The sequence below is a fragment of the Corapipo altera genome, unplaced genomic scaffold (genome assembly GCF_003945725.1).
Source record: "Corapipo altera isolate COAL_440 unplaced genomic scaffold, ASM394572v1 56, whole genome shotgun sequence".
NCBI classification, from domain to species: domain Eukaryota; kingdom Metazoa; phylum Chordata; class Aves; order Passeriformes; family Pipridae; genus Corapipo; species Corapipo altera.
Window position 1 is genome coordinate 5,649,907 of NW_020884896.1, and position 26,629 is coordinate 5,676,535.

General features: G+C 40.2%; 1 protein-coding gene and 1 long non-coding RNA gene across 6 annotated transcripts in view; one reads left to right on the forward strand and one right to left on the reverse strand.

The window, feature by feature from the left end:
- Nucleotides 1–26,629, reverse strand: part of BTRC (beta-transducin repeat containing E3 ubiquitin protein ligase) — a 123,148-nt gene that overhangs the window by 42,562 nt on the left and 53,957 nt on the right. For all 5 annotated transcript variants that reach the window (XM_027647900.1, XM_027647898.1, XM_027647902.1 and 2 more), the window contains one exon: nucleotides 18,859–18,948. In XM_027647900.1, the coding sequence (XP_027503701.1) occupies nucleotides 18,859–18,948 (90 nt within the window). The remainder of the gene's footprint in view (nucleotides 1–18,858; nucleotides 18,949–26,629) is intronic.
- On the forward strand, nucleotides 1,430–11,641 carry LOC113949387. Its single transcript, XR_003528439.1, has 3 exons — nucleotides 1,430–1,536; nucleotides 10,291–10,296; nucleotides 11,630–11,641. It is a non-coding gene; the product is annotated as an uncharacterized LOC113949387 (long non-coding RNA).

Genomic DNA, 26,629 nt, shown 5'->3' on the forward strand with positions numbered 1-26,629 from the left:
TCAGTTTGTTGTCACTGTTATAAGGGTTTCATTTTGTGCTGAGAAGCAACAGGAGTTTCTCACACTTTAAGGCTATGAGAAGACAGTTAAATCTGAACCTGTGCACACATGTACAGGACAGACCTATCATATTTCACAAATTCAGGGCACCATGAAGGCAAGTTTGCCTGTTGGACATAGGACCCAAACAGCCTGGCTACCTGAGCTGAACAGATAAGGACTACTGGCCTGTCAAGATTCACCATTATAGTAAAATAAGTAATTGCTGCTACTTTGAATACTACTTTTAGGACTGTGAGAGCAACTACTTGGTTGTTCATTTTTAATTTTCCTCAACAGTAAGGCTCAGCAACGTATACAGTGAGTACTGCTGTCTCCCACCAAGCTGCAGCCTTAACTAAGCCATCGGTTACAAGCAACAAGGGACTGCCTGCCTGCCTTGCTGAAGTTATCTTAGGTATGAGCTTCCACAGGCAGACTAATTCAAATCTATTTTTGTAAATTACAGATTGTGTTAAATATACATGAAGGAAAATATGGAACAGTTGCTTTTACTGCACAACATGAGTTATTTCCTATTCCAGGTTCCCTCCGAGAAAACTATAAATTCTAAAATCTGCCAATTAGTGGCAGTGACTACTGGTGATTCCGTATTCCAGTCAAGCAGTAGTATTGCTGAGTACTGCAAAGGGCAGAACAACGTTCCAGGAGAACTAAGGGACCATGATACCTGACAATAATAACAAGCTGGAGGATGCAGTGATTTGCCCAAGCTTCCTCTTCTTTTCAGAAAAATGCAGGTTGTGTCACTGCTTTAAATAACAATTAAACCATAAGCTTTGCATCAGTCAGAAGAATTAGATCTTTACACGTATGTAAGACTGTCAATAGCTGAAGTACAGTTTAAGGCAATAATTTGCCAATTTCTAAGAGAGAGTGATCAGAAAAGTAAACATGAATAAATTCCTCCTAGAAAACAAACTCCTCAACCACAAATGCTCAAACATCTTCATAGTTTTTCTTCCATTTCTTAAATTATGCCACTCCTCAAGGACAATTTAATTTGTCCTAATAAAACAAAGAGGATATGACAGCTCTCTAAAAATATATGGGGATAAACATCAAAAAGGGAACAAGAACTACTGAAACAAAAGGAATAAACAACTCAAAGAACCAGTGGTATAATCTCTCTATGAATAAACTAGCTTGGAAACTCGGGAGAGGATTTCCAGTCATTAGAATAATTGGGTTCTGGAAACATCTGCTAATGGAAATAGAGTGGAAAAAAGACTGGAGATCAGCCCCTAACTGGTTGTAAGATGAAAATCCATAAGCTCACTAAAGGGACAAAATAGTATCTGCAAGACAAGAGACTGGAACCTCTGAGGAACCTGTGAAGTCCCAGAAGGTAGAATCATTAAGATTAGAAAAGCCCTCCAAGATCATCCAGTCCAACTGTTAACCTAACATTGCCAAGTCCACCACTAAACCATGTCCCTAAATGCGACACGTACACACCTTTTAAATACCTCCCAGGTCTGTTACTCAACTTTCCTGGACAGCCTGTCCCAATGCTCCATAACCCTTTTGGCGCAAGAAATTCTCCTAATAACCAGTGTAAACCTTCCCTGGTACAACTTGATGCTACTTCCTCTTGTCCTATCGCTTGTTACTTGGGAGAAGAGCCTGACACCCACCTCGCTACAACCTCCTTTCAGGTAGTTGTAGAGAGCAATAAAGTCTCCTCTTGAACCTCCTCCAGGCTAAACACCCCCAGCTCCCTCAGATGCTCCTCATATGATTTGTGCTCCAGATCCTTCATCAGCTTTGCTGCCCTTCTCTGGACTCGCTCCAGCACTTCACTGTCCTTTTTGTAGGGAGGGGCCTAAAAATGAACATGGGATGTGAAGTGCAGCCTCACCAGTGCCAGGTACACGGGGGACAATCACTGCCCTGGTCCTGTTGGCTTAACTATTTCTAATACAAGTCAGGACGCCATCGGCCTCCTTGCCCACCTGGGCACACACTGGGTCATGTTCAGCCAGTGTCAACCAGCACCCCCAGGTCCTTTTTTTGCTGGGCCACTTTCCAGCCACTTTTCCCCCAGCCCGTGGTGCTGCAGGGGGTTGCTGTGACCCAAGTGCAGGACCTGGCACTTCACTTTATTGAACCTCATACCACTGGCCTCGGCCCATCAATCCCACCTGTCCCCACCCCTCTGCAGAGCCTTCCAACCCTGCAGCAAATCAACACTCCCACCAAGTTAGTGTTGTCTGTGAACTTACTGAGGGTGCACTCCAGTCCCTCATCCAGATCATCGATAAAAATACTAAACAGAACTGGTCCCAATACTGAGCCCTGCAGAACACCACCAGTAACTGGCCACCAGCTGAATTCAATTCCATTCACCAGCCACTCTTTGGGCATAGCCAGTTTCTCCAGGAGCACGCTGTGGGCAGTGGTGTCAAAGGCTTTACTAAAGTCTACGTAGACACACCCACAGCCTTTCCCTCATCACAGAAGATCACGTTGGTCAAGCAAGACTTGCCTTTCATAAACCCATGCTGACTGGGCCTGATTACTTGGTTGTCCTGTATGTGTCACCCATGATGGCACTCAAGACAATCTGCACCATGACCTTCCCTGGCACCAAGGTCAGACTGACAGGCCTGTGGTTCCCTGGATCCTCCTTCCAGCCTTTCTTGTATAACAAACAGGAAAATGTCTTGTTCTGCAAGAGGACATTCAACCCCTTATAGCTCAGAGTATACTTTAGAAGGCACAGATGTAAACTTGTTGATGGTAACTGAGCAAACTGACTTTCAGTGAGTAGAGAACACTGATGGGACTGTGGACTTCACTCTGTTAAATATACAAATGTGGAGCTTCATTCCTCTCTCATGAATGACTCGAAGAGCCATCAATTTTCAGTCTGGTATGTTCCCACTGAGCTTGAGCATACCTGAGATTTATGAAATGTACAACCTACAGCTTTCCACTATGTGCTAAAGAGCCAAGTTGCACATGACACACAGAAACACTAGTTATTCTGGTGTGGTTTTATCTATTGGTCTCACCTCCAGGAGACTCACAGGTAACTTCAGACTGCCCCGAGGCCATATTCATTATGTCTGTAGCTGGTTTCACAGGATATGCCTCGTGGTCTCCAATAATAAATGTATTACATGGGAATAGAGAATATCTCTTTTCATACCTTCACTGTCTCCAGGTAAACCCTCACAGTATCTGTGGCAAATCTTTAAGCTCTTCATTCATGTGATGTTTTGATGTTAGAAGAAGATGTGATCCAGATGTGAGTAACACAAATGACCTTAGAGTCCCTGCACTTTTTGCTGGAGGAGTTACTTTCAAGTCATTTACCACTGACTGGGAAGATCAGGTTGTGATCTGCTGGGCAGCAAGTTGTTTTAACGATGAACTCCATTGTCTCCAGGGACAACTGTCTACTGTTTTCACAATAAGAAGAAAAGTTACATGGCTGATTTCAACATAGTTGCTTGTGTCTTGTGTCTTTAACTGACCAGTCATCTGAGTACAGATTGCAATGGGTATCTGCCATTCTTGGGACTGCAAAGAGGGAAAAGTCAGACGGGTGCCAGCTGGAGCCTGGTATCACTCCAAATCAACTCTTATGACCATCAGGATCAAAACCTGTCCTGCCAGTCAACACTAATTTAGTTTGAGAGAAAGAAGATGGAGGCAAGTGTCTCACTCCCAGACAATTTGAGTCACTTGAGGTCCCACATAAGATGAAGAGATTTTTAGCTCAGTATCAGAAAATTCTGAAGGAAAATGTGTTTCCACCCAAGGACAGGATTTGAAGCCTGTTGATCTGGTTTTTCATATTAGAAGGGATTCTACATGTCAGCACTTGATCCAAAGAGGTTACTAGGGTGATAAATGCTCAGAAATAAAGGTAATTACGTATTTGGAAGTAAATTGAGGGCAAGACATCAAGTTCTCCAATGAGAACTGTTTTATTCTAATAAACATTATTGTAGGATATGAGACTGCCAACTCAACAGTACTGCTCCCATTTTCCAAATGATAACTTATCTATGCAATGTATAAATTCACGTTTCTCTTACCCCACCTTCATGGGAACTACAAGATATATTGTAGGAACTAGTACTTCAATGTATGTATTAATTTCATTAGTACAGCTAAGGTTTTATAATCTCTTTAAAGACGAATTACATTCTATAACAGTTTATAAGTAACTGTTTAGCATTAAACCCTTAATAGGTGAACTTACAAAATTATTTGTTTTTAAATAAACTTCCTCCTTGTGTTTTAATATTATTAACAAAAGAAGTTTAATGTACTTACATTTTACAGATCAGATACCATGTTTCATTATCCAAGAAACAAAATTACTACATATCACATGTTGACTCATAGTGTGCATATGAGAAGGGGGCAGTTAAATTCAAGTGAAAGCTCTGAATGTTCCAAACTTTAAAGTGTTTCACCTGTAATAAATACTACTGCATTAAGCAGAGAAGGATTTCTGGGGAAAAGTAATACTGATTATACATCTAGAAAAAACTTAAAAAACCTTTAGATATATGAGATTTGCTATTACTTTTCAAACACACAAAAATCAAGTTAAATTGAGTCTGCAAATTACAGCACAGTTTAACAAAGTTTTGTTTAGAAAATAAAAAATGAGTGAGAGAAATTGTAAAGAAAATGCCACTGGTGTTCTTTCAACAGCTAGTAGACAGTTTGCTAGCCCTCACAGAGAAAAGAAAGAAATGTATACTTGGATTGAGTAAAATATAGATAGTTTACCTAGAGATAAGAACTTTCTAAGATGTAATGCAAAGAGGATTGGTTTTGGCTTCACTAACAGTATTCAGGAAGGCTTTTAGTGTGCTGGACAATGCATATGTATTCTAGGAAGGGCACAGGTATAGGATCCACCAAGTCCAGCACTCTGCTCGGGACCATTGGGAACTTTTGTTACTTAAACACAGCCTGGTGTGTGCTTCATTTCTTGAGAGCTTGTTTCTAAAAATGTGTTTACTGGGGGCTCTTTGAAAGCTACAGAGTAGGGTAAAAGAGAGGGAGGGGTTCTGGTAAAATTTCTTTCTGTATAGGTTCTAGTTACTTAACTATTTTCTTTATCTAGGCTGGCTTGTTTATACACCATGCCCTGCAGCAGCATGTCCTGCAGCAGTTTGTACAGGGATTCTGGGTAGCTTCCTCAAAGATGAAAGCTATCACTCTCCAGAGAGGAGTCTTAGCTGGGTAAGAATCTCTTTAGATCACACCCAACATGGCTGTAACCTCCTCAGAGCACACGTAACATTGTCTGAGAACCTGGTTGTGCATCAAAGCCTTTGTGGTGGCCTAAGGTCATCACTAGCAATACAGAAGTAGATATACTGCTCTATGGGGTTCCCTTTCATGTCAGTCCTGAAGTTCAGAAAGTTACATTCATATGAGAAGAATTTCAAAGGGATTTTGATGAAGAGGCGATGGTTATTGAACTCGTGATTAAAACTGGTGGGAGTCCAGAAAGTGAGCATGTACCTACATAAAGCAGATGGCAGTAGAGCTACAGGACAACTTTTACTCCTGGTTCTCTGCAGGTTCCCATCGGAGTGTGGGTAAGATGCCCCTTTTCTCCTGAGATACTACGCAGTTGCCTCGCAGGGTGTTGCAGAGTTATGTCCCAGTTCCCCAGGCTGACTGAGCCTCAGGAAGAAGGTACTAAGTAGAAACACTCTAAACACAGCTCTCCTGATACTGAAAGATGGCAGAGAAAAACTTCAAGGAGATAAAAAAAGGTGAAGAAAAACACCTCAGAGGATGACCTTTCCCTCAGTGTGCTGTCCTCCAGTCTCAAAGCAGCTCTCAAAATGAAGGCCCCAAAACAGGGAGAACCATGCGTCGGGGTGAAAACAGAGAGGCAGGAAATTTGCACAGAGAAAATGCAGAATATAGGCAATGGAATGGGAAAGACACGTGAAATGTTTTAAATTAAATTAATTGAAAATGGGATAAAAAAAAAAGTCAACCCATAACCCAGAAATTCTAGCACTGGTAAAAACACCGAGTTGCAAAACCCAACCAGGAGCTAGAATGAAATTACTGTATTAGGTTAAAAAAAGAATTAAGATTAGCTCTATGTTCATTTTAACATATATGTAAAGATTTACAATCCCAAGGCTGCCTATTAATTCACAAGTGGCATATTTACACTATTTATGATATTATACCCCATGTTGGGACATCCCATTACAGAGTCACGGTAGTAGCTCCATACTTAAACTGGATTCTGCAACACATTGCATCTTTCCAGTCATTCTCCTGCAGTATGATTACTTTTGGGCAAGAATTTACCACCTCGTTTCCACCCACAAGGGAATGTCTTTGGGAGCTGACAAACGGATTTAAGCAGCTGTGAAATGATTTACTGGGTCTTGAGTTTTATTAAAGTAGAACGAAAGGCTTTGAGAGCTTTCAGTGTTTTATAAAACACCACGAAGAATGTTTGGCTTAGTAAGTGTCCACTTTTTCTTACACTTTTCCTCTTGCCTCCCATAAGGATTGTATTTGACTGCAATTTGACTGCAGCCATTGGTAAGTGCATCTTTCCCAAGATGAATGTCTAATACAGCTTTTTGAAAATGTAGATGGACCTGGGGAGAGAGATGCCACAGCAACAGAGCCCAAGTCAACATTAGGTGTATATAAACAAAAATACTCCTTAAGTACACAACATACTTCAACTGACACCATGTTTCCAGATTCCCAAATGTCTAATGAGGAAATGTTAAGCAGTATTATCCTTTTACAGATCAAAGAACTGAGATGAAAAAACAGAATATGACAAAGACAAAAGATATCTCAAAATCTAGATTCATAATTCCTAATCTGATATTCCTCCTGCGAGGTCTCGTTGCTTACTATAAATAAACTACTTCCTCCTTAGATCTCAGTTGTTAAAGTAACTTTTGAACTTCTCTGCAAAAAAGGGATGCTTGCCTCAAGAAACACTGGAAGGATTAATTAATGTTTGTGAAGCATTCAAACTACAGGGGAAACCCCCAGGAGGAAGTCTGTATTTCCATATTCTGACCAGGACTTGAAAGGCATGCAACAAATACAGCCTGGGGCACAGAACAAGGAATACGAATAAAATAAAATATTGAACAGCTGTTTGCTAAGTGAATACTTTTCCTCCCACATACCAACTTTTATTCCCGCCTCAGGCTGCAGGGAGTGGAGGGCAATCAGACTGAGGCCAAAACAAAATTTTACTTCGAAGGGTTAAACAGTAGCAAAGTTATAAAAAATTGAAACTGCTTACTGTAGTATTTTGAACTTTCGTATTTTGTAGGAATGATGTATCCTCTTTCCCCCTCGCTCCTCTTTAAAAATCAGGGGCTTTGGATGAGTTAGATGATATCTACATAGCTTTTTACAGCCTGAAAGAGGTTAGCTTTCTAAATCACAGACCTTTTGTACTATCTGAACCGGTTTGTACTTCTAATATAACTATGAGTGGGGCTTGCAGTTCTGCCTGTAAAGGTTGTCTAATATTTTCCTCTGTAAGAAACAAAGATGGTGAGATCTGCCTAGAACTAAACCCCAAAGGAACCAACCTCATCCACAGCAGCTTTCCTTTCTAGCACATCTGTTTACTGCTACCTACCTAAAGTAAGCAACGCAAAGTTGACGGTGGGTGTGAGCTTACAACTCACACAAACAGCCTGTACAGTTTGCTGGACGCAGAGCGCTGATTTTTGCCTTCTCTTGCAAACTGACAAGATCTCACTTGCTTTTCAGCATCAGAAAGTGGAATACCTAAAAGTGAAGGAGCCTGTGTACCAATTAGAAAACTGAAAGAAAGGACATTGTGCACGGTGACAGAGCTTCGCTCTTCTACCATTACAACTTCTTTGGAAATTATGGGGAAGGAGAAGAGAATTACCTGAAAAAACACAATGCAGAGAGCAAAGAAGTAAGAACAGGAACTGTGGTAACTGGAAGTAGCTGGGTTCCCAATGCAAACATTATTTCATAATACTTCCCAGAAATTGCTCCCTAATATCACTTTTTCCCCCACATTATTTTTTCCCCTTTACAAAAATAAAGATTTTCCTAAGACTGGTATTCAGATCTGACAGTCCTTAATTCCAGTGTCTGTTTTTAGAATGTACTTGAGAAGACTGTGATTTTCTCAAATCATTAGGAAAAAAAAATCAAGTCAACCTTAGCAATTACAGCAGCCAAATCTTTTAAATTATAATTTCCTGTTGGTAAGAGAATAAACTGAAATATACTGGGGCAAAAAAAACCCCATCCACAGAAAAATAACACAAAAAGGAGCATTAGGAAATCAATGCAGTATTTGATCTCTCCTCTTTTTTTGCTGCTGAAAGCCAAATGGCACACATAGTATTTTTAACTGAGGAGTCTTGTTACAAATATATGCCGAGGAATCTTATTTCAAACATATACTAAATAAGGAGAGGAGTATTAAAAAAGGCAGTCCCTTACTCTAATTTTATCCATCTCCCTCCTCTTCTTTCCTTGATGCAGTGAAACTTTAACACCAAACCCTGTCTCTCTCTCTTATTTTTGTAAACAGTGATCAACATTTTCCTAAATGACCCTCGAAACGACCTACTTTGAAACTACTCATTAGTAACAGCCACGTTTGCAATATTAACCTGGATGTGGCTGTTTATTAAGATCTTTTAAGGGGTTTAGAATGAAGACACACTGCCGGTGTACAGGGAGCACAGAAGGGGTAATTTAAAACCCATGTTTTTCCTCCCCCTCATCGAAAACATGCCCAGTATTGTGCAGCTGTGCTGCCAGCTTCATCACTCCCTCCATCTCCACTCTTGCTAATTAAAAGGTTGATCACAGAACAATGCTCTTCTCATTAATTTCAGCTTTCTGATTGGGCAGGATTCCCGCTCGCTCCGCCTGATCTTTTCCACACTGCTGAAGTTAATGTGACAGGAGCCCGAAGATGGATTACCCGCTGCCATATTGCCCATCACCTCCAATCAGCAGCTATCGGGGTAAACTGATTGTTCTAATTTGCTCTCATTATTTTTACAATATCAGGAGAAAATAACGCACACAGCTCACTGTCAAAGCTGTGAAAATCAGCCATTAGTTAAACCCAGACACTGAGTGGCTTTATTAGAAGCACTGCAGTTTATTGATTCAGCTTCGGTAAACTAAGATAATACCAGTCCTCTTTAAATACACTTCTTTAGGTGTATTTATGTTGCAAGAAAATATGTATTAAGATACTTTTGGAAACGCTCAACTGTCTCAGCCTGTTATCTTGAGACGCTGGCAGACAACAAAGATTAAGAACAATGGAAGCTTGACTTCCACAGAATGAAGGGCAAAATATGCAGCATTATCCTCACGGCAGCTTGCCTGCATGTCTCAGCTACTATTTTACAGTTTAAATAAAAATCATCTCAGGACTAGTATGACAGGTGAATATGTAAACACACTCCAAAATCGCACAAAATATGGTACCACCATAAAGACAAACATGGTGCAGGCGTAATTGTATGAGCTGTATGTACAAGGTTGACAGTTTAGGTTTGGGGTTTTGTTTTTTATTTGGTTTTATTTGCTAAGCCGAAGAACCGGCATAGCACAGCATCAAAATACAGAGACTGAGAGCAGGAGCTCCAAATGACAAGGGTAACTGTTTTGTGTGGGTGGGAACTATTTTTCCCCCCACATAGAGGCATTATGCTGCCACAACTTGAGAAACGAGAGCAGAAATGTCAATCCACACTGAAGTCTCACAAGACACCAGAGCTAAGAAATGAATAAAGTATTGTTTCTGGTATGAAGTCAGGCATTTTTACACCGCAGCAGTGTTAAGAACTACATTGAAAATCCTGGACCTCTGACTGTCCCTATGCTGTATATAAAGGGACCTACTTTATTCTGCCTGCTGCCTATCTGCATCTTAGCAAAGGGAAATGCTAAATAGAGGGATTAACAGAAATATGATACCTTAAATCTTGCTAAACATAAACCTTAAACTGGTGTCTACAATGCTGTAACTCGCAATGTGCTCTAAGAGTGACAGCCAGAGTGCAGCAGACTGATTTTACTTTTAAATAATATCTAAATTAGATTAGTTCTTTGTGTAGATCTGCATGAACCAGAGGGGACATTCATCATTGTGCCAAAAAAGTTAAATTCACTGGGGTACGCTCAAAGTGAATGGTTCTAGACCTACGTTTTATCTCTCACACACATCATCAGGATGCTGTGCAAATACACATGAAGCCAGCTAGGAGCTGCAAGAAAGACGAGAGAGTAACTGGATACCAGAAAAGGTCTAATTTTTCCCTTTGTAGATTATGAATTGCTTGGGACAGGACATGTGGCTTCTCTGTCTAGTAAGAGCATCCCTTTCAATACTTGAGCTTCTTTTTTAATATTTAAACGGCTTAAACATAAGGAAGGATAGATATTCTCCTCCCTCCCCCTCCAAACCAGATGTAATTCTAATTCCCCCTCCTCCTCCTGCTGTAATTTAAAATGATACAATTTTCATTACTGCTTTTTAATATTTTTAAATCTTCATCAGCTAGCGCCTTGCGTTTGGGGGTCGATTTTTACTCCCTCCTAGAAAAGCCACCTCATAGCTTTGTTTGGTATCTCTTTTGACCCTTGCTAATGGTTTTCTCTTGGAGGGGCACGCCACGCTTTTCCTCTTAAAATTCCTGCACTGAAAGACTGCACCACACCACACTCCACAAAACGTGCTGATGGCACAAATTACAAGCCCCCAGCCGAACACTCCAGCCCCCACCATTCGGGCAGATTTATGTGGGCTCTTGCCGACGTTATTACAAGTCAGAGTTTATTGGGAAATTGTTACATTATGCGGAGTGTCTAACAAATTGCTTATGCTGCTATAATTGGATTACAACAGCCGCTTGCTCCCACCGGTAAGATTAGGCAAGTAGGACTCCTGCCGATCTCTGAGCGTTAGCAGTAATTTTATTTGCCTTGCCTCTCTCTTTCCTAACAACATGCCTCTTTCCCTGCCAGCTGTCTGCTGAAAAGGCACAGGCTTGTTCCTTGGCCCTAACAATGCAATTACAGCCCTGCAGATCGCACTGTTTGTGCATTAAGTACAGAGCCAAAACGAGGCGAATTGATCGTTTGACTTTTGGAGGAGCCATGTGATCTCTGCGTGCGGGTGATCCGGCATGCATCAGTGGGCAGTGCTGCAGCGCACGCCTCACCATGAACTCGCTCCACACTACTTCCCCTCCCCTGTCCACTCCCAACAGCAAAGACGCTGGAGCCCACCCCACGTTAGCCCCCATCAGTCTACAAAAGCAGCCTCATTTTTAGGCGCTCATTTGCTAGGCTGAGCTCAGAACTCGCTCTGCCTTCAGAAATGCGACACTCGGCCACTCCAATGGCTTCCCTGCAGTGGGGTACAGTAGGAAATTATTATTCCAGCGTTTCATACCACAAGCTTTAGCATAAGAATTTGACGTACTTTTCAAACAACTTTTTCTGTTCTTGTATTTGAAAAACACTGAAGACAGATCTAGTTAATGTCGTGTATTCTGTACCATCTGAGGATGCTGTCACTGCAGGTGACTATTTAAGAAGCAATGCTTCTTTTCACGTTTGCCCCCATTTATCACTAAAGACACTGATGGCTTGGATTCCAAACAGTTTCACATTTCTAGCATAAAGGATCCCAAAGTACTTCGGATATGGAAGTCGAGTTTGGTTCGTAACACTTATCATGGTGAACTCTCCATATAACCTTAATGTGACAGATCTTGAATGGAAACCTCAAGGCTGTAATTCTTTAAACAGCAAACACATGGGCTGGAACTACAGCATGTGACACCACACATAACAGTTGTGGGGGAGTTTTGATTAAGGATGCCAAGTCAAGTTCTAGATACTGAGAGGATTCCATGATGATTCAATTTAGAAGGGAGCTCAAGAGTTCTCCAGCCCTGCCTCCTCCTGCTCAAAGCAGAGTGCATTATGAGGTCAGATCAGGTAGCTCAGGGCGTCATTCAGCCTGGTCTTGAAAACCTCAAAGGATGGAGGCTACAGAGCGTCCACAAGCAACCTGCTCCAGTTGACTGTCACCAGCATGAAAAAGTTCTTCCTTATAACCAGTCAAACCTGAGATGGAGATTCTAACATCTGTGTGGGAGACCTTCCAGTATGTACTGAACTCAATTTCACAGGTAATGCAATTTGCTTGACTGAGATTCCAAACTAAGGGCTCCAAAAAGTAAAAACATCTCCATCGACTTGACCAAACTTTGAAAATTATTCTTTATATCAAGATTTTGCATACCACCTGCCTGACCATCCTTACTGCAGAGCTTTGAGAACTGATCTCCAGAATACACTTAGAGACCCTCAGCTATAAAGCAATGTATGAGTTAGCTTTTATAGTAATATTTCTTCAAAGCCTCTGTTGCATTTAAAAAACCCTCAAGTGTAATTCTTTTTTAATTTGTGGTTTCATTGACATGCAAAGTCATTTTGGGTGGTAAGAGAAGCAGAAATGACAAGCACTCCACAATGTTTGCATAACTGAAGACTAAAGAAGCCTGTTTACACGTAGTTTAACACTCAAAAGAAACTCTGAACAGCTGAAATGCCTTATAAATAGCTCAGACCCAGAGGAAGTGCAAACGTCTGCATTGTGAATTGTAGATCTTAATTACAGACAATGGCTGGTATAGCAAGTAGCACGGAAAAAAAAAGTGAAACAGTTGCACTGTTCATGGTTGGCAATAATTCTTCAGGAAAATATTTACTATCAATCAGTTATGAGAAAAGGGACTCTGCGCTCATAAAACAGCACGTTGCTTCTCATACCAGGACCATTTTGCTTCAGCATAATCTGAATTTAAACAGCTTGTTTCCTGCGGATATAATTTTGGAAATAAATAAAACAAGTCTATCAAAATCTGGAGAATGTCTGTGGTGGGGTAGAGTGGGGGGAACAGGAATATCACATTTCTTTCTTGGTCATTTGCAAAGAGGTTATTAGACCAAGGGGAAGATAAAGCATAAAGATTGTCTTGACCTAAAAAAAAAAAAAAAAAAAAAAAGGAAACAATTAAGATAAAAGTAGACATACAAGGTTTTGGATAAACCTTCCATTAAACACTGAGAATTCAGTTTCAAAGTACCTTTTGCACATCAAGTAATCCCAACAATGTCCCTGCAATGCATGCCATCCACACAACCTTCTCATTACAGAAAGAATACCTACAACAGAAGGGTAAAATGATATGCTTACACCTCTATTAGCCAGTAGCTAAGGCAGCATTTATCCAGTTTGCAACAGCCTCAAAAACTGCTGTCCCTCCCAGAGAAAGGTATATCCAAGACACAAAAGGGGACACTTACTGAGGGGTTTGGAACTGGAACTATGTCAACTGACAACCCCTCTGTGTCACAACACAGAAGCTTAATATTAAAAATTAAGCTATGAAGGAACATAATTTCTCATTAAAACAGTGGAACAAGTATCAGGAAACTGAATGTTGCTAGTCAAATAATATTTGTTCATGATCGAATTGCTCTAATTTCAGTCTCAAGTACTGGAAAGGCTTCAAAAGCACTATAAAACTGTGCATTCTCTGAAGATATACTGACTCAGTGGTATATCACAGTAGAACTATAAGTTGGTTGTGCTATTCATGCAAAGTAAATGCAGGGACACTCTCTGGAAAAAAGAGCCATCAATCTGTGACATAAAGGGACTTGAGAGTACAAGAGGGACACTCTTCAGATCAATTTGTCCTACTGCCAACTGGAACATCCAGCCTGGAACCCTAAATGCTTCTTTATTAAAGAGTACTTGTGGTTTCTCCTTTGAATTTATATAAAAATTCTTGGCTCAGTGTTATTATTGTGCTGACTACGTTTGTTCTAAAAATTTGGAAGTAGCAATGCAGAAAGAACTGACAAAGGAAGGAAGATTTCAATTACCAGCTACTTCCACCACTCCTTGCTTTAGCTGAATCATCCTTGAGTGTAAAACGTGTAGCAATAGCTAAATAATAAGATGCAACTTTGAAAGGAAATTTCACATGGCATACTGTAAGTGCCAAGGCCTGTTCTGTGTTTCCAGAATTGAGCAGAACAGAGCTCTCTCCCCCTGTACACGCAGCTTGCCGAGCAGGCAGAACATCTCTACGTACTTAAGCAGGACTTTTCATCCAAGTGTCAAAAAAGTATCATACAGTTCACAACATTTCTCCAAGAAGAGTATTATTCAGTTCCCTTTTTGAAGAGAAGTAAGAGAAGCCATCATGGCCACAGAGAATAAAATCACAGTGCTGAAGATAAAGGGTATACATAAACCCTTTCTAGATTACCAGTTCAATACATTAACCACTGCACATTTATCATTACAATGAACAGCAATCAAAGATTCCCTAGAAGACTCAAGATGCTTAAAAGAGCCTGAGAAGTCCCTTGGTTTGCCAGGACCTTAAAAAGCAGTACTAGTTATCACACATGAGTAGCAAGGAGTGGCCTGAAACAGAAGTCTAATTTTTCAAGGGTGGTGTGCATGATTACATTTTTCTTCCTCCAATTTCCCTTAGATAAAAATAGAGGCAGAAAACCTCTCCCAGCTGCTGCTGAGTTCAGAACTAAGTAGAAACCTGGGGATGCTGTATGCCATTTCGAAGGTGTCTCAGTGCTGTCTGTGGCAGGTATTCCACAGGGTGCCTATCTCTGGCACAAGCAGGAAAGAACCCAATGTCCAAAATAAAAACTGAGAACACTCCTTTTTATAGCAGATATAGATGAACTGGAACTGACTGTAGGAGTTAACAAACAGAAAAGACCTACCTAACAAATGCAGGAAATGGGTATTGACTGTAGAGCTCTGATATGAGTTGTAAACCAGTCTCTTGCTGAGAAATAAAAGAGCCCTTTGAATCAAAAAGATATTTCCACGATCCAGGGAAATGCAAAATCTAACAGACTCCAAGCAAAGAGCAAAACTCAAACCTTACACAGCCCACATTATGAAAGACTGGGCTTTATGAAAGACCAGTCCTGTTTGAAAACAGAACTACATATAACCCATCCATGCAAAGACTCAGCCAAGGAGACTGGAAACACATCAGAGCATCCCTCACCACATATCAAATATAAAGTGTGAAGGTCACCAGGGAAAGTAAGTGGCCCTGGGTACAGAACAGAATTGAAACTTGTTTGCACACCCAGGAGCATCACAAGAATCCTAGTGACACACCAGATGCCAAGGGACTTTTAACTGTGTCCCTCTCTAATTGAGGATGAAGCACACACCAACACCATTATCTGGCCTGAAGATACTGGCTTACAAAATATGGAACAAACAATAGGAACAGATGCTCATTTGGCTGGATTTCAATAAGCCTCATTAAAATCAAACACCCTGTCCTTGGAGCTCAGGTTCATGCTACATTTCTACCTTATTTAAGCACCTAGCACCAATTCCTGAGAAAGCTGTCCACTTGTGGTTGCACACAAGTAGTATCATAAAAAGAAATTCTCTCACAGACATTTTTTTGGTTCTAAAGAGACAAACAGGAGGAGTTTCGATATATATCTTTGTGTGTGTACACAGACATATAAAAACACAAATAGAGACTGCATTTCCTTTTCAATGACATTGTATTGGATATACATCAGACTTGTTGATCACTCACAAGCAATGGGCAAAAAGATGCTAAAAGAGTAACAGAGAAACTCCTACAGATGGGAGAGAAATGATGTTAGCTGATGACACATGTGGCATCTGTGCATCACAATATATGATTTTTAATTTAAGATCCCACCTCTTCAATTAAAACATGTGCACACTTTAAACAATTTCCACTGCTCCTTTCTGGCTTCTACCCAAGCATCCCCAAGTCCTACCAGTGGAGTTTCAGAGGACAAATACCAGAAAAGTAAGGCTACGAACAAGATACAAAGATTCATCAGAACATGATATTCTAGTTTTATTTTTAAATGTCTGAATAAAACTAAATAATTCATAGGTTTGCAAAAGTGACTGAGCACATGGCTGCACAGGCAGCATGACATCACATACAAAACCAAACAGACGAAGTTTCCTAACAAACATGAACTTCTTTGAGCTGCCAAAAAGACTGTGGCCCTCCTTTCCATATCTGAATATGCATATCTATTTATTGCAAACTTTTCCCCCCCCTCCATTTTAGGAAGAATGCCACCTGTTAGGTTGGTAATTTATATCTGGATATCCTGTACAGAAGCTCTCATTCACAAGTGAGTTTAATGGACAGACAGTGCTTCAGTCTGAGAAAAAGTACCTCAGTGTTGATGTGTGTGGCCTCAAGGGAAATCCCATTTCATTCTTTGAACAAACTTTTACAAACATCAAATACAAAATCAGTACGTGCCACTTATACAGTGTTAACAGAGCACAGTTTTCTTTTCTGAAAGTAGATGCAGAATCAGAAATTTTGTTTTTAGAGAAACCATCATCATCAGACTGACTGACACATCTGACAAGCATGTGATAATGCACACTACGGCTCCCAGTCAGGGCTGATACTGCACTGCAGAATCAGAAAAGGTAAATCACGACTTCCAAAGTAATCCTTTTTGTGTTTCACTGCAAGTTTAAAAAGAAAATTGAAACCCTCAAAATACATTCGGCAAAGTGCTGCAGATAATGAAACCTGCGGTTATACTTTCCAGTATTCACCTTCCTGACAAAACATTTTAAAGTCCAAGGCTGTAAAACACATCAATCATGGAGGATAAAACTCGTCACGTGCATGCAGCCTAGGAGAAGGCCTCTGAACTCTTTAAATCCCACTTAAGCCCTTCACCTGGGGAACATTTAACAGTTGTGCCATTTGCCTATGCCATCACTGAGCCATCTGCATTTAGATAGCTGGATTTATAAATGCTTCAACACTTCTGGAATTTGAAAGGCAAGCTTTCTTAGAACCTATTTCATTTGGTTTGTAGCTAAGAAAGCAAAGGAAAGGAGTACAACAGCCAGGCAAGCTAGTACTAGAGGATCTGTATCTCCAGAAAAGTCTTTATGTTTTTTCATATATATATGTGTGTGTGTGTGTGTATACAAATGTGTATATATACGCATATATATGTATATATATGTTTTTTGATACATGTTGATGGCAGATTGCCCTACAGCATACATACACATATACTGTCCGACAGCATACAGAGACAAGATACTTAAAAACATACACTTTTTCATCTCCAGGGTGACGCTTCACATTCATTCTCAATAGCATGAAACAAGTCTTGCTGCTCTTGCCTTCAGCCCTAACCCCACCTCTCACCCACCATAAACATAACTTTAGGAGAGTTTACTATTTAGGGCATTAAGATGTTAAAGTATGTAATTTCATTTAAAAGAGGCACCACTTAAACTGGCTGTACTTCTTGTACCTCCTTGCTCCTTAGTGAAGCGATTAGGTCAAACAAGACACTACAGAGCAGATGGGGTTGAATGGACTTACTCCAGTTAGCTTGCTGTGAGCTGCTTTATGGCATCAGAATGATGCTGCATGATGAGACAACTCAGCCAGAGCTGCTCTGCTGAGAGAGTTTCACCTACTCTGTATCATAAAGCGCCTTAGGAAGAAGTGTGCAATACCAGTCATCTCAAGAATGGAAGTGCTTGGTACAAGTGCTCTTTGTACCAAGACTGGTAGCTGCTCTCAGAAGTGCTTCTGCAGCGGGAGGCAACTGGCAGGCAAGCACAGTTTATGAGTGCTAAGCCACCTGCAAGCACCATGACAAACTTTTATGATAGCCAGTTCCCTGACAAGAATCAAAAGTAATGGGACATCCAAATTTCACCAGCAAAATCCCAGAGAAGATGTAGCTGGGAAATTATCTTAAAGGTCAATACAAAAGTGGCCCCTGAAGGGACAAGGTACCTTTAACAACCATTCCAAGTATGAAAAAAATGGACTTCAAGAAGATCAAGGAATAAAATAACCAAAAGAGAAAACAGGCTTCTGAGTGGTCAGGTTTGTGTGACAGAGGAGCAACAAAATGCCAGCTGGTTTTAGTAACAGATGGCTGCATGCACTGATCTGTCCTGCATGCCCATTCTAAACTTCCTTTCAGTGGAAATACAAAGCTTGCACAAGGCTAAATGCATCCTTTGCACAGGCTTTCTAGACATACTGCATCATGGTTCAAATGTTCTCCATTCACAAACAGCCCTAGATGTACATTGTTTTACTCTAGTTACGCTGAATTTTAAGAAAAGAGGGTGGCTAATGGCACCTCACCTTTTTCAACCACATCTACCCCAATTCTCAAGAAATTATTTTTCTGTGATAGGCTAATAAATCCATTTTCTTACCATTATGACTGTGGTATCTCCCTTCTCCCTTTTCTTTAAATACAGCATTCACTGTATTTTAATCGAAAGGTCTTTCTTTTTGCACCTTCCTTCTGGCAGCTAAGAAAGGAACCATGATACAAAGAGCTCACATGGAGTATTTTTAGTATCTGGACATTTATCATTTGAAGTTGCCACAGCTAATTACATGGCAGGCATAGGTCATCCCACTGGAAAAGCCTATTGTATAGCAGAATCAACCCTTCAATCCTAGATAGCTGAGGACTCAAGTAATCATTTCCAGCAGAGAAAAACAGCAAGTCTGAAATCTCTACACTGAAGAACAGAAAAACCTACACAAAATACTTACTTTCTGTTTAAATAATTTTTAACAAGAACTTCTCTGACTGCCAATGAACAATTTGCTGAAAACCTCTCAAAACCAAAGCCGTTCTCTTACTTACTTTGGCCACACAATTTTCAGTCTTCATAGCAGTGCTTCCTAGACACACTGTTTCCTGGTTTAAGCACAGTCTGGCACAGCTGTTGTAGGTCTGCAGAAAGATTAAAATGGTTATGAATAGAAGAACACGATTTTCTTTCAGGCACCACATTTTTGGCACAGGAACCCACAACTCTACTACGTTTCCTTTTTCCTAAGGTGTAAATGTTTCAAATTAAAATAAACTAGTTTACAGCAAAAGCCTATGTTCAGGGCATGCATGTCCTCTGAGCTATGTACAGCTTTATAGTTCTGATATACAAAGAAAAAGATTTTTCTCCTCTGTTCCTTTGAAAAAGGAAAAAGTATCTGATCTCATTTGTTCATTCTTTCACAAAATGCTGCATAAGTGAAAAACTAAAGCAAGCTGATTCCTACACATTAGTTAGCACAGCATATGTCAAATGTTAATAAACATCTCCTGACTCTATCAGGTAAAATACATGGGGACAGTATGAAGGTTATAATCAGAAGGGAGCAAACACAGACCACATCTCACTTGTATTTAATCTTCCCAGTTTTGGAAAGCTTTTTTCATTTTTAAAGTACGTCTTTTTTCTTTAACACTGTCCTGCCCAGGGGGGCCTCAGTTCTAGCTGTAGACTTCAGAGTCTTTGCAGAACACTTTATTCATAGCCCCTCCCATTTCAAAGGGAAGTGTATGAACAATACTTATAAAGTAGGTTTAAAATTATATTTTGATTTGGCCATTTAAACCAATATGCCTGAAGAACTTAGGAATTTCTAATGGAGGTTCTCTCTTCCCCCTCCCTTCAACACCTTTTTAATTACTACTTGATTAAGTTCACATTTTTTAGTAGGAGGAGGAATACAGTAACACCTAAGAGCTTCAGTATGGGATTAACCCTCCAGCATGTGCCACCACTTAAGAGAAAAATGCTCCCATGCAAAAGTGGCAGCTCAAAAGCAAGCACAAACTGGCTTTGTTGCAAGAGTAGTAAGTGGACCACAGAGATGATATTGCTACCTCAAAGAGTTGTGTGGGGAAAATCCAAGAAACATGCTGAAAAAAATTAAATTAAACTTGTTACAATGACATTTCCAAGAGCACTAAGTAAAACATACTAACACTAATTATATTTTTAAGATTGCCTTAAGGGGAAGACACACAAAGACTTGTAGTGAACTGCCTGTCAGTTCTCTCCCTGTAATAGTCACTAGCAACCTCTCAAGATCTTTCTTTCAGGGCTCGCTACAGATTTCTATTTGTTCGATTTAAAACTAATTCAACACCAAATCTGCTACAGGTTACAAAACCTGTGGCCAACACTGCCATGTTAAGGACTTCTTAACCTCTCTCTCTTCTCCAAAGCTACATCACCAGAGCCAGATTCCCTCAGCACCAAGAAGGAACAAACGACCTCATCCTTTTGCCCCTCTGCCAGAGGCCTGACTCTGTGGAAGATGCAGACAGCAGCAACAGAAAAAATGGCAGAAGAACACATGGCAAAAGATCTCAAAGGCAAGAATGCAAAGGGGGTTATGCTGAGTGATAGGAGATATGTCCACAAAGCCAGTGTTCCCAGCAGTGCCCAGCCTGGGGGGATGGTAAGCACCAACTGAGGGGAACTAAGTGTTCACAATCAAGTTTATAACATTCACCTAAGTTCTTATGATCCTCATGAAACACTCCTTACTGCCCACCATGGGAACTCCGTGTACTAGTTCTGGTGGATCTGTACTGGTCCAACACAGTATAGACGCTCTTGGGGAAATTCAGGAAATCACAGTCCTTGCCACCTTACCTATTTACAGAGCCCCTTTACAGAGCCCCATGAAATAGAAACAAAAAGGAATCCAGAAGCCCTATCTTCTCCATTCCTTTAGAAGTTCATATTTTACTTCTCGGTGAGCTCTCTAACTGGTGACAGAGAGGAATGCAGAATATCTTGGCTCATGAGATCTCTTTACATGTCACAACACTGATATCTGCTGTGACTAGCAGCAAGCCAGCAATTTCTGTCTCTGGATCCAGAAAGAGAAACTGAAAAATTCAAACACATGAATTCTTTCAAGGCGCCGTGCAGATGAACAGAGTGCATCTTTCAGCAGGGGAGGCTCAGATTCAAACTGGATTAGGCTACAAGCAAACAGAAGTCTGACGGACTCAACTTAGCCTCTTACAAATATTTGTCAACATCATAAAACCATTGCTCTGGTATGCACAGAACTTTCTCCTCAGAAGAAAGACCAGAAAGGCATAACTTTTATAAATTGGGGCTTAGATGTAGCAGCCCAACTGATAAATAAAAACTTGACACCATCTGCTTTGCACTGACATTCAGACAATACCATGCAAACTTCATTTTACAGGCATGGTACTAGTTAAATTCAACGAGATTGTGAAGAGGAAAAACCATGAAGAGTTGATAAGATTCTTTGCTCAGTATTTATATTTGTGTAATTTAACCCATTTATCATCAGTCTGTGATTTTTTTCATTTGCAGTTTAACCCCTAAAATTCCAGTCACAGTATTTATGCACAACACATCTGCTACATACTGTAAATTTTATGAGGAGCCCTGACTTGAATAAAGTTACTATAACTCCACTTTGCAGATCAAAAGCTCAGCCACAAAAGCATTTACTGAAAGCAACAAGGAAGCCTGTAGCTCCATGAACTGAATCATGAACTCAGATCTTGTCAGTCTTTTTCCTCTCAAGACACGTATGCACAAACGTTGGTAGCAGGCCAGCTTTTTAAAAGCTGGGCTTACGACAGGCTTTCTCTCACACTTACAAATGGGAAAGAGCAGACAATGCGAATACACATCGTGAAAAACTAAAATGCTAAATTTAAAGATGCTAGCACTTTCTGAGAATGAAGGAAGCTCACTATGCACTATTCAAAAGTTATGTGCATGTCAGAATGCAGACACAAATAATTATTCCAGTGTATTGCTTAATTTTTATTACTTTCATCCACACATTACATCTCAGTGAGAAACAACTGAACTTCCAGCGTAACTTCTTCATTAAATCCCATACCACCAGGGTGGTGATATTTGTGATAGTATAGTGATATTTGATGGAATTAGTATAGTACAAATTTAAAGCAGATAAAACAAAACATTTCTTCACACAGGAGGCTTGCTGCTCCAGGACATCGTGCAGAGAAACATCATCAGCAAGTGGAAAAAGAGACTAAACAAACTCATGGACAGCAGGACCACAGAGTACTCGGTACAGATATCAGTCATCCCAAGAGCAACAGTGCTAGATGCTGCAGGAGCAGGAGGGCAGTAGAATACCAAAAGAGACCAGACTTGTTTGCTCTCCTTCAACAGCACCTTCCACTGACAGTGCTGGAGTTGGCAGTGGATGAGTCTGACTGACCCGGGTATTCCCATGCTACCAATATCCCTCTGCCCTTGACAAGATGCCAGTGATACTTCAGTTCCTCCTTACCAACCTTTTCAGCCACAGAAGGAGAGAAGAATGTGCTTTTCCTATGAGAACCAAGTTTTACACAGTAATTTTATTACATAAGGATCTATGCACGGGCCAAATAATCATTAAGTCCTCCAGCAGCTCTTAGCTTCTCAATAGAAGTTATGGGGAAAAAGAGAACATTAAAGGGAGTATTTATCATGGATTCAACACATAAGGATGCAGATTTGAGAATAAAACATAAAGTGATCTACAGTTCAACATAAATTACTATCTCTGCGAAGTTACCAAGTTCTTCTGTTGTTATTTTCACATTCTCACAGAAGAATGCATTATTAGCCTTGTGGGATGAATAAAGAGGGTAAAGAAGATTCACGCACATGTTCTACAATATGTTTTAAAGGGTTGAAAGCAAAATGCAGAACAAAACCTAGTTCTCCCTTGAAGTCCAGGGGAAAAAGAGGTAATGTCACTCTATTTAATAGGTCTCAATGGAAATGTATTGACAGTGTTACGAAGAAACTGCATCTGGTTCATGAAGCCAAGTCATAAGAAGCTGGTAGAATATATTGTGAAGGCAGTACTGTATGATAGTCTCCTAATGTTTCTCTGTAGGCAGCAGTTACTGGCTACTGCAAGACACAAAATTACAGCTGGACGTGGAGATTTGGTCTGATATTGTCATACTTGTGTTTGCACACTAATAGTTAGCAGTGAATAGACCAAGTGAATAGAATAGTGAATTCTGATAGCAGAATAAATGTCATATCATCAAGTAATAATGCAGAGCCCTTCATGTTAGGTGAAACATTTGATGGTGTCTCATGCTACACTGCAACATCAGAGTACCTCCTTTCATTTGTTCCAATGCCCATAGGAACATTGATCAACCTGGAAGAAAAGCAGGAAAATCAAAGCCAGAACTAAGTCCCAGAAAAGTAAAATTCTGCAGCTCACTTTTAAGCTTGACCCTTTTACATATCTCATCTAATCCGCACCAAAACTGTTCAAGTTTCTCACCTTTCATCAAAATAAGAGGTTTCTTCATCAAGGAAAACTAGTCTGAAATGGTAGCCTGGTTCAACACCACAGGCAGATAGCTTTGCGTTGGAGTGCTTTAATATGTTTTTATATTGCATATAAAGCATGCAAACATAAACCAGTTTGTTGAAAACTACCCTCTTTGTGGAAGCTGGCTGTAATTCTGAACAAGTTTTCAATTTTCACACTGCTGCTAGGGTAAAACATTTTAAAGAGTTTAATTTTTACAGTGGCTTCAATGACACGAGATTATCTAACAAAGTAATGGTTAATCAATAGAGGGTTTAGTTGTCAGGTGAAACATATAACACACTAAAAGGGATTGATTGCAAGACTCCTCCTTATTTACTGGGAGGTATATATTTAAAATGACACAAACTTGTTACCAAGCTGCATTCCTTTAACCTTGCAAAAGCCGTTTGAGAACAGCGTTAAGCAGCCCTATAGCCAAACAAGCTCTAATGAAAAAAAAAAAGAAACCTACAAATATATGGGAGCACCAAATCATGTCAGAAGCAGGGGAACCACAAAGCTGTATTCACTCTCAGCCAAAGGCTTAAAATGCCACAGAGGCGCTAGACTATGGTTCACTAAAGATAGAGCTGTATCTGATCTCATTCTGTAAGTGTCTTTGGTTACATTTTTCTTTTTAAAGAAAGTATGATCCTGCTCTTTGACACAAACACATAAACATTTCCACTCTCGTCTGCGCAGCTCTGGATGAACACTGAGTGCCAACCAGAAGACTCGAACCCCAGGCAGAACTCTGTGTGTGTGCAGCTTTTCTGCCAACTGAAATCCATTTCTTTGGCCATTCATTCTGAGAATCCCCAGTCCCTGAACAAAGCTCCACTTTTTAATAGAAGCTGCAACCCAGGAGTTCAATAAGATTCCCCCCCCAATAGTTAGTAATTACATGATTTATCAGAGAAAGATAACACTAATAAAAACACAGCAAAAAGACAAAACCCATACCCTCCCTTCAAGTCATTTTCAGGGAAAAGATTATTAAACTGTTCTTTTCGAACAAGGGCTTTTGTAGCTAAGCACAAATTGCCAAACGGTTAGAAAAAAAGTTATTAGACTCAGAAGAATTCAGCAGAAGTGGGAAGTTATATAAACAAATCACTCCAGCAGATTTGGAAAGATCGCTTTCATCTTACTTAGAGTCTTAAGAGACTTGCATTAATTACCCTTTAAAGGTCTTTCACATGGACTATTTAAAATAAATGCAATTTATTTATTTATTTCAAATGAGGTGCTTCTTCTGAAAGAATTAAGTAATCTCAACAAATTTAAAAACGTTTTTATAAACAGGTAATTAAAAAGAAGAGTAGAATTAAGTCAAGCTGTAAGACATTACCCAGGATTCGCCTTGACTATTTTCCTAAGATGAAATTTTTTTTATCCCTAGCCCAGCCTTGGGAAGGATAGTCTCCACAGAAAGTCGTAAGGCAAAATAAAGACCAGCCAAACAAAAAACTAAATCATTTACAGGATTTTCCCTAAAGCACAGTTTGTCATATTGCAATTACACCTTGCCGACTGTGAAAGCCAGAGACCTTAATATTGCCACTAGAGGGAAGACGTGTCTCAACACATGGCAATGGTAGTTGGGGAGTGGGTTTTCTTGAGCAATTACCATAACAAAGCTCCCTTGGCTATGTGTACCTTCTAATTACCCAGTACAATTAAAATGACTTACCTAAAACAAACAGGGGGGGAAAAAAGGCCCCTAAAACGAAAAACCTAAGACAATACAAACAAAAAGCCTTACTCCAGTCTGCTTGTTATCTGAAATTACATTAAAGCTGAAGATCTTTTTTTCCTCATCCATCAATGCACAAGGGGGGGAAACACAAAAAGGAGTATGTCACAATGCCCAACACCACGGGGCTGTTCAGCGATGTAAAAGCATTAAAACAAACAAAAACAAAGAGCAAGGAGAACTAGATCTCTTGTTAAAGAAAAGAAGGGAAAAAAAAGAAAAAGGAAATGTCGTGGTATTTAGCCATCTGGTAGCTGCTTGAAAACAAATTGTCCTCAAAAGAGCAGAAATACAGTATGTCTTCTCCCAGTTCACTGGCTTACGAATCAGGCTTCATTTTCTACCCTTTTTTCTTTTTTTTTTTTTTTAAATATAGGCATGATAATGTTAGACTTCTGTGCTACTGCTTTCACTTCCCTCTTGTCCCACTGTGCAGACACAACCATGGTCATCCCAATCAGATCCGGTTATCCAACTCAGATGCATTATTCGCAGTCTTTCAGGATACATCTTATTGGGCCCATTGTTCAAAATCCCTCGGGATTTTTTGTTTTTCCTGACAGCTACCTGCTGATTTTTAAACCCTTAAATCTTTCATTTTATAAGGCACATCATTAAGGGAAGATGGCAGGCAAGTGATTTTTCTTTCCATTGACAATTTGTGACATTTTTCCAGCAGCGTGCAAGGTGTTGAAAACCTGGCAGCTGTTACCTCCTGGGATGAAGATCCTTTTTTATCCTCCCTTGACAGTTTAACTCAATGGGTCAGCACCTTTAAAGACTGCAAAGTACCACTGAAGTGGATGGAGGCTTGAATTACTGCTCCCTCCCTAATCAATGTAAACCCTCACTGCAGGTGAAACTCTTCATCTATAGAGGTGCATGGGGGAGGAAAATGTAATGCCCTGAGCCAGATGGTTTTCATCTTGTTTTTTAAAGAAGAAAGGAACACGCTAACAAGGGGACAGCTACTTTTGTTAGCTTCTTGGCCTCTCTCATGGCTTTCGATCCCCAGGGTTCCAGCCACACAAGAGAAAGAATACAGAAAAACATAAACACTTAAAGAAATATAACTAGGGGACTGGCAACACGCTGCTTTCAAAGAGCTGAGAGCCCTGTTCAGCACTTTATTTATCACTGCCCACGTTCTTCGGATGGTAAGTGGACATGGACACAAAGGGCAGAGGGGAGCAGACAACACTTGCAATTTACTCAATTACAGAGGAATGCAGCAATGCAGCGGGGTGACAGATTCCGATTAGCACTAATGCTGAAAGAGCCCAGTGGCCTTTCCACCACAAGGCAGCATTCTCATTGTAACTTAGACTCTGGCACATCCTGCTTTGGCCAGCTTTTTAACATGCATTAAGTGTCACAAAGGGCTGAAAATTATTTTTTGGTTGTTGTTTTGAGAATAAAGAGAAAAAAAGGTCAAAAGAAAAAGAATCTTGCAAGTAGGACTAAGGGTATACTTCTAGCAATTTCGGGGGCTTTTCAACCAGCAACTCCTTAC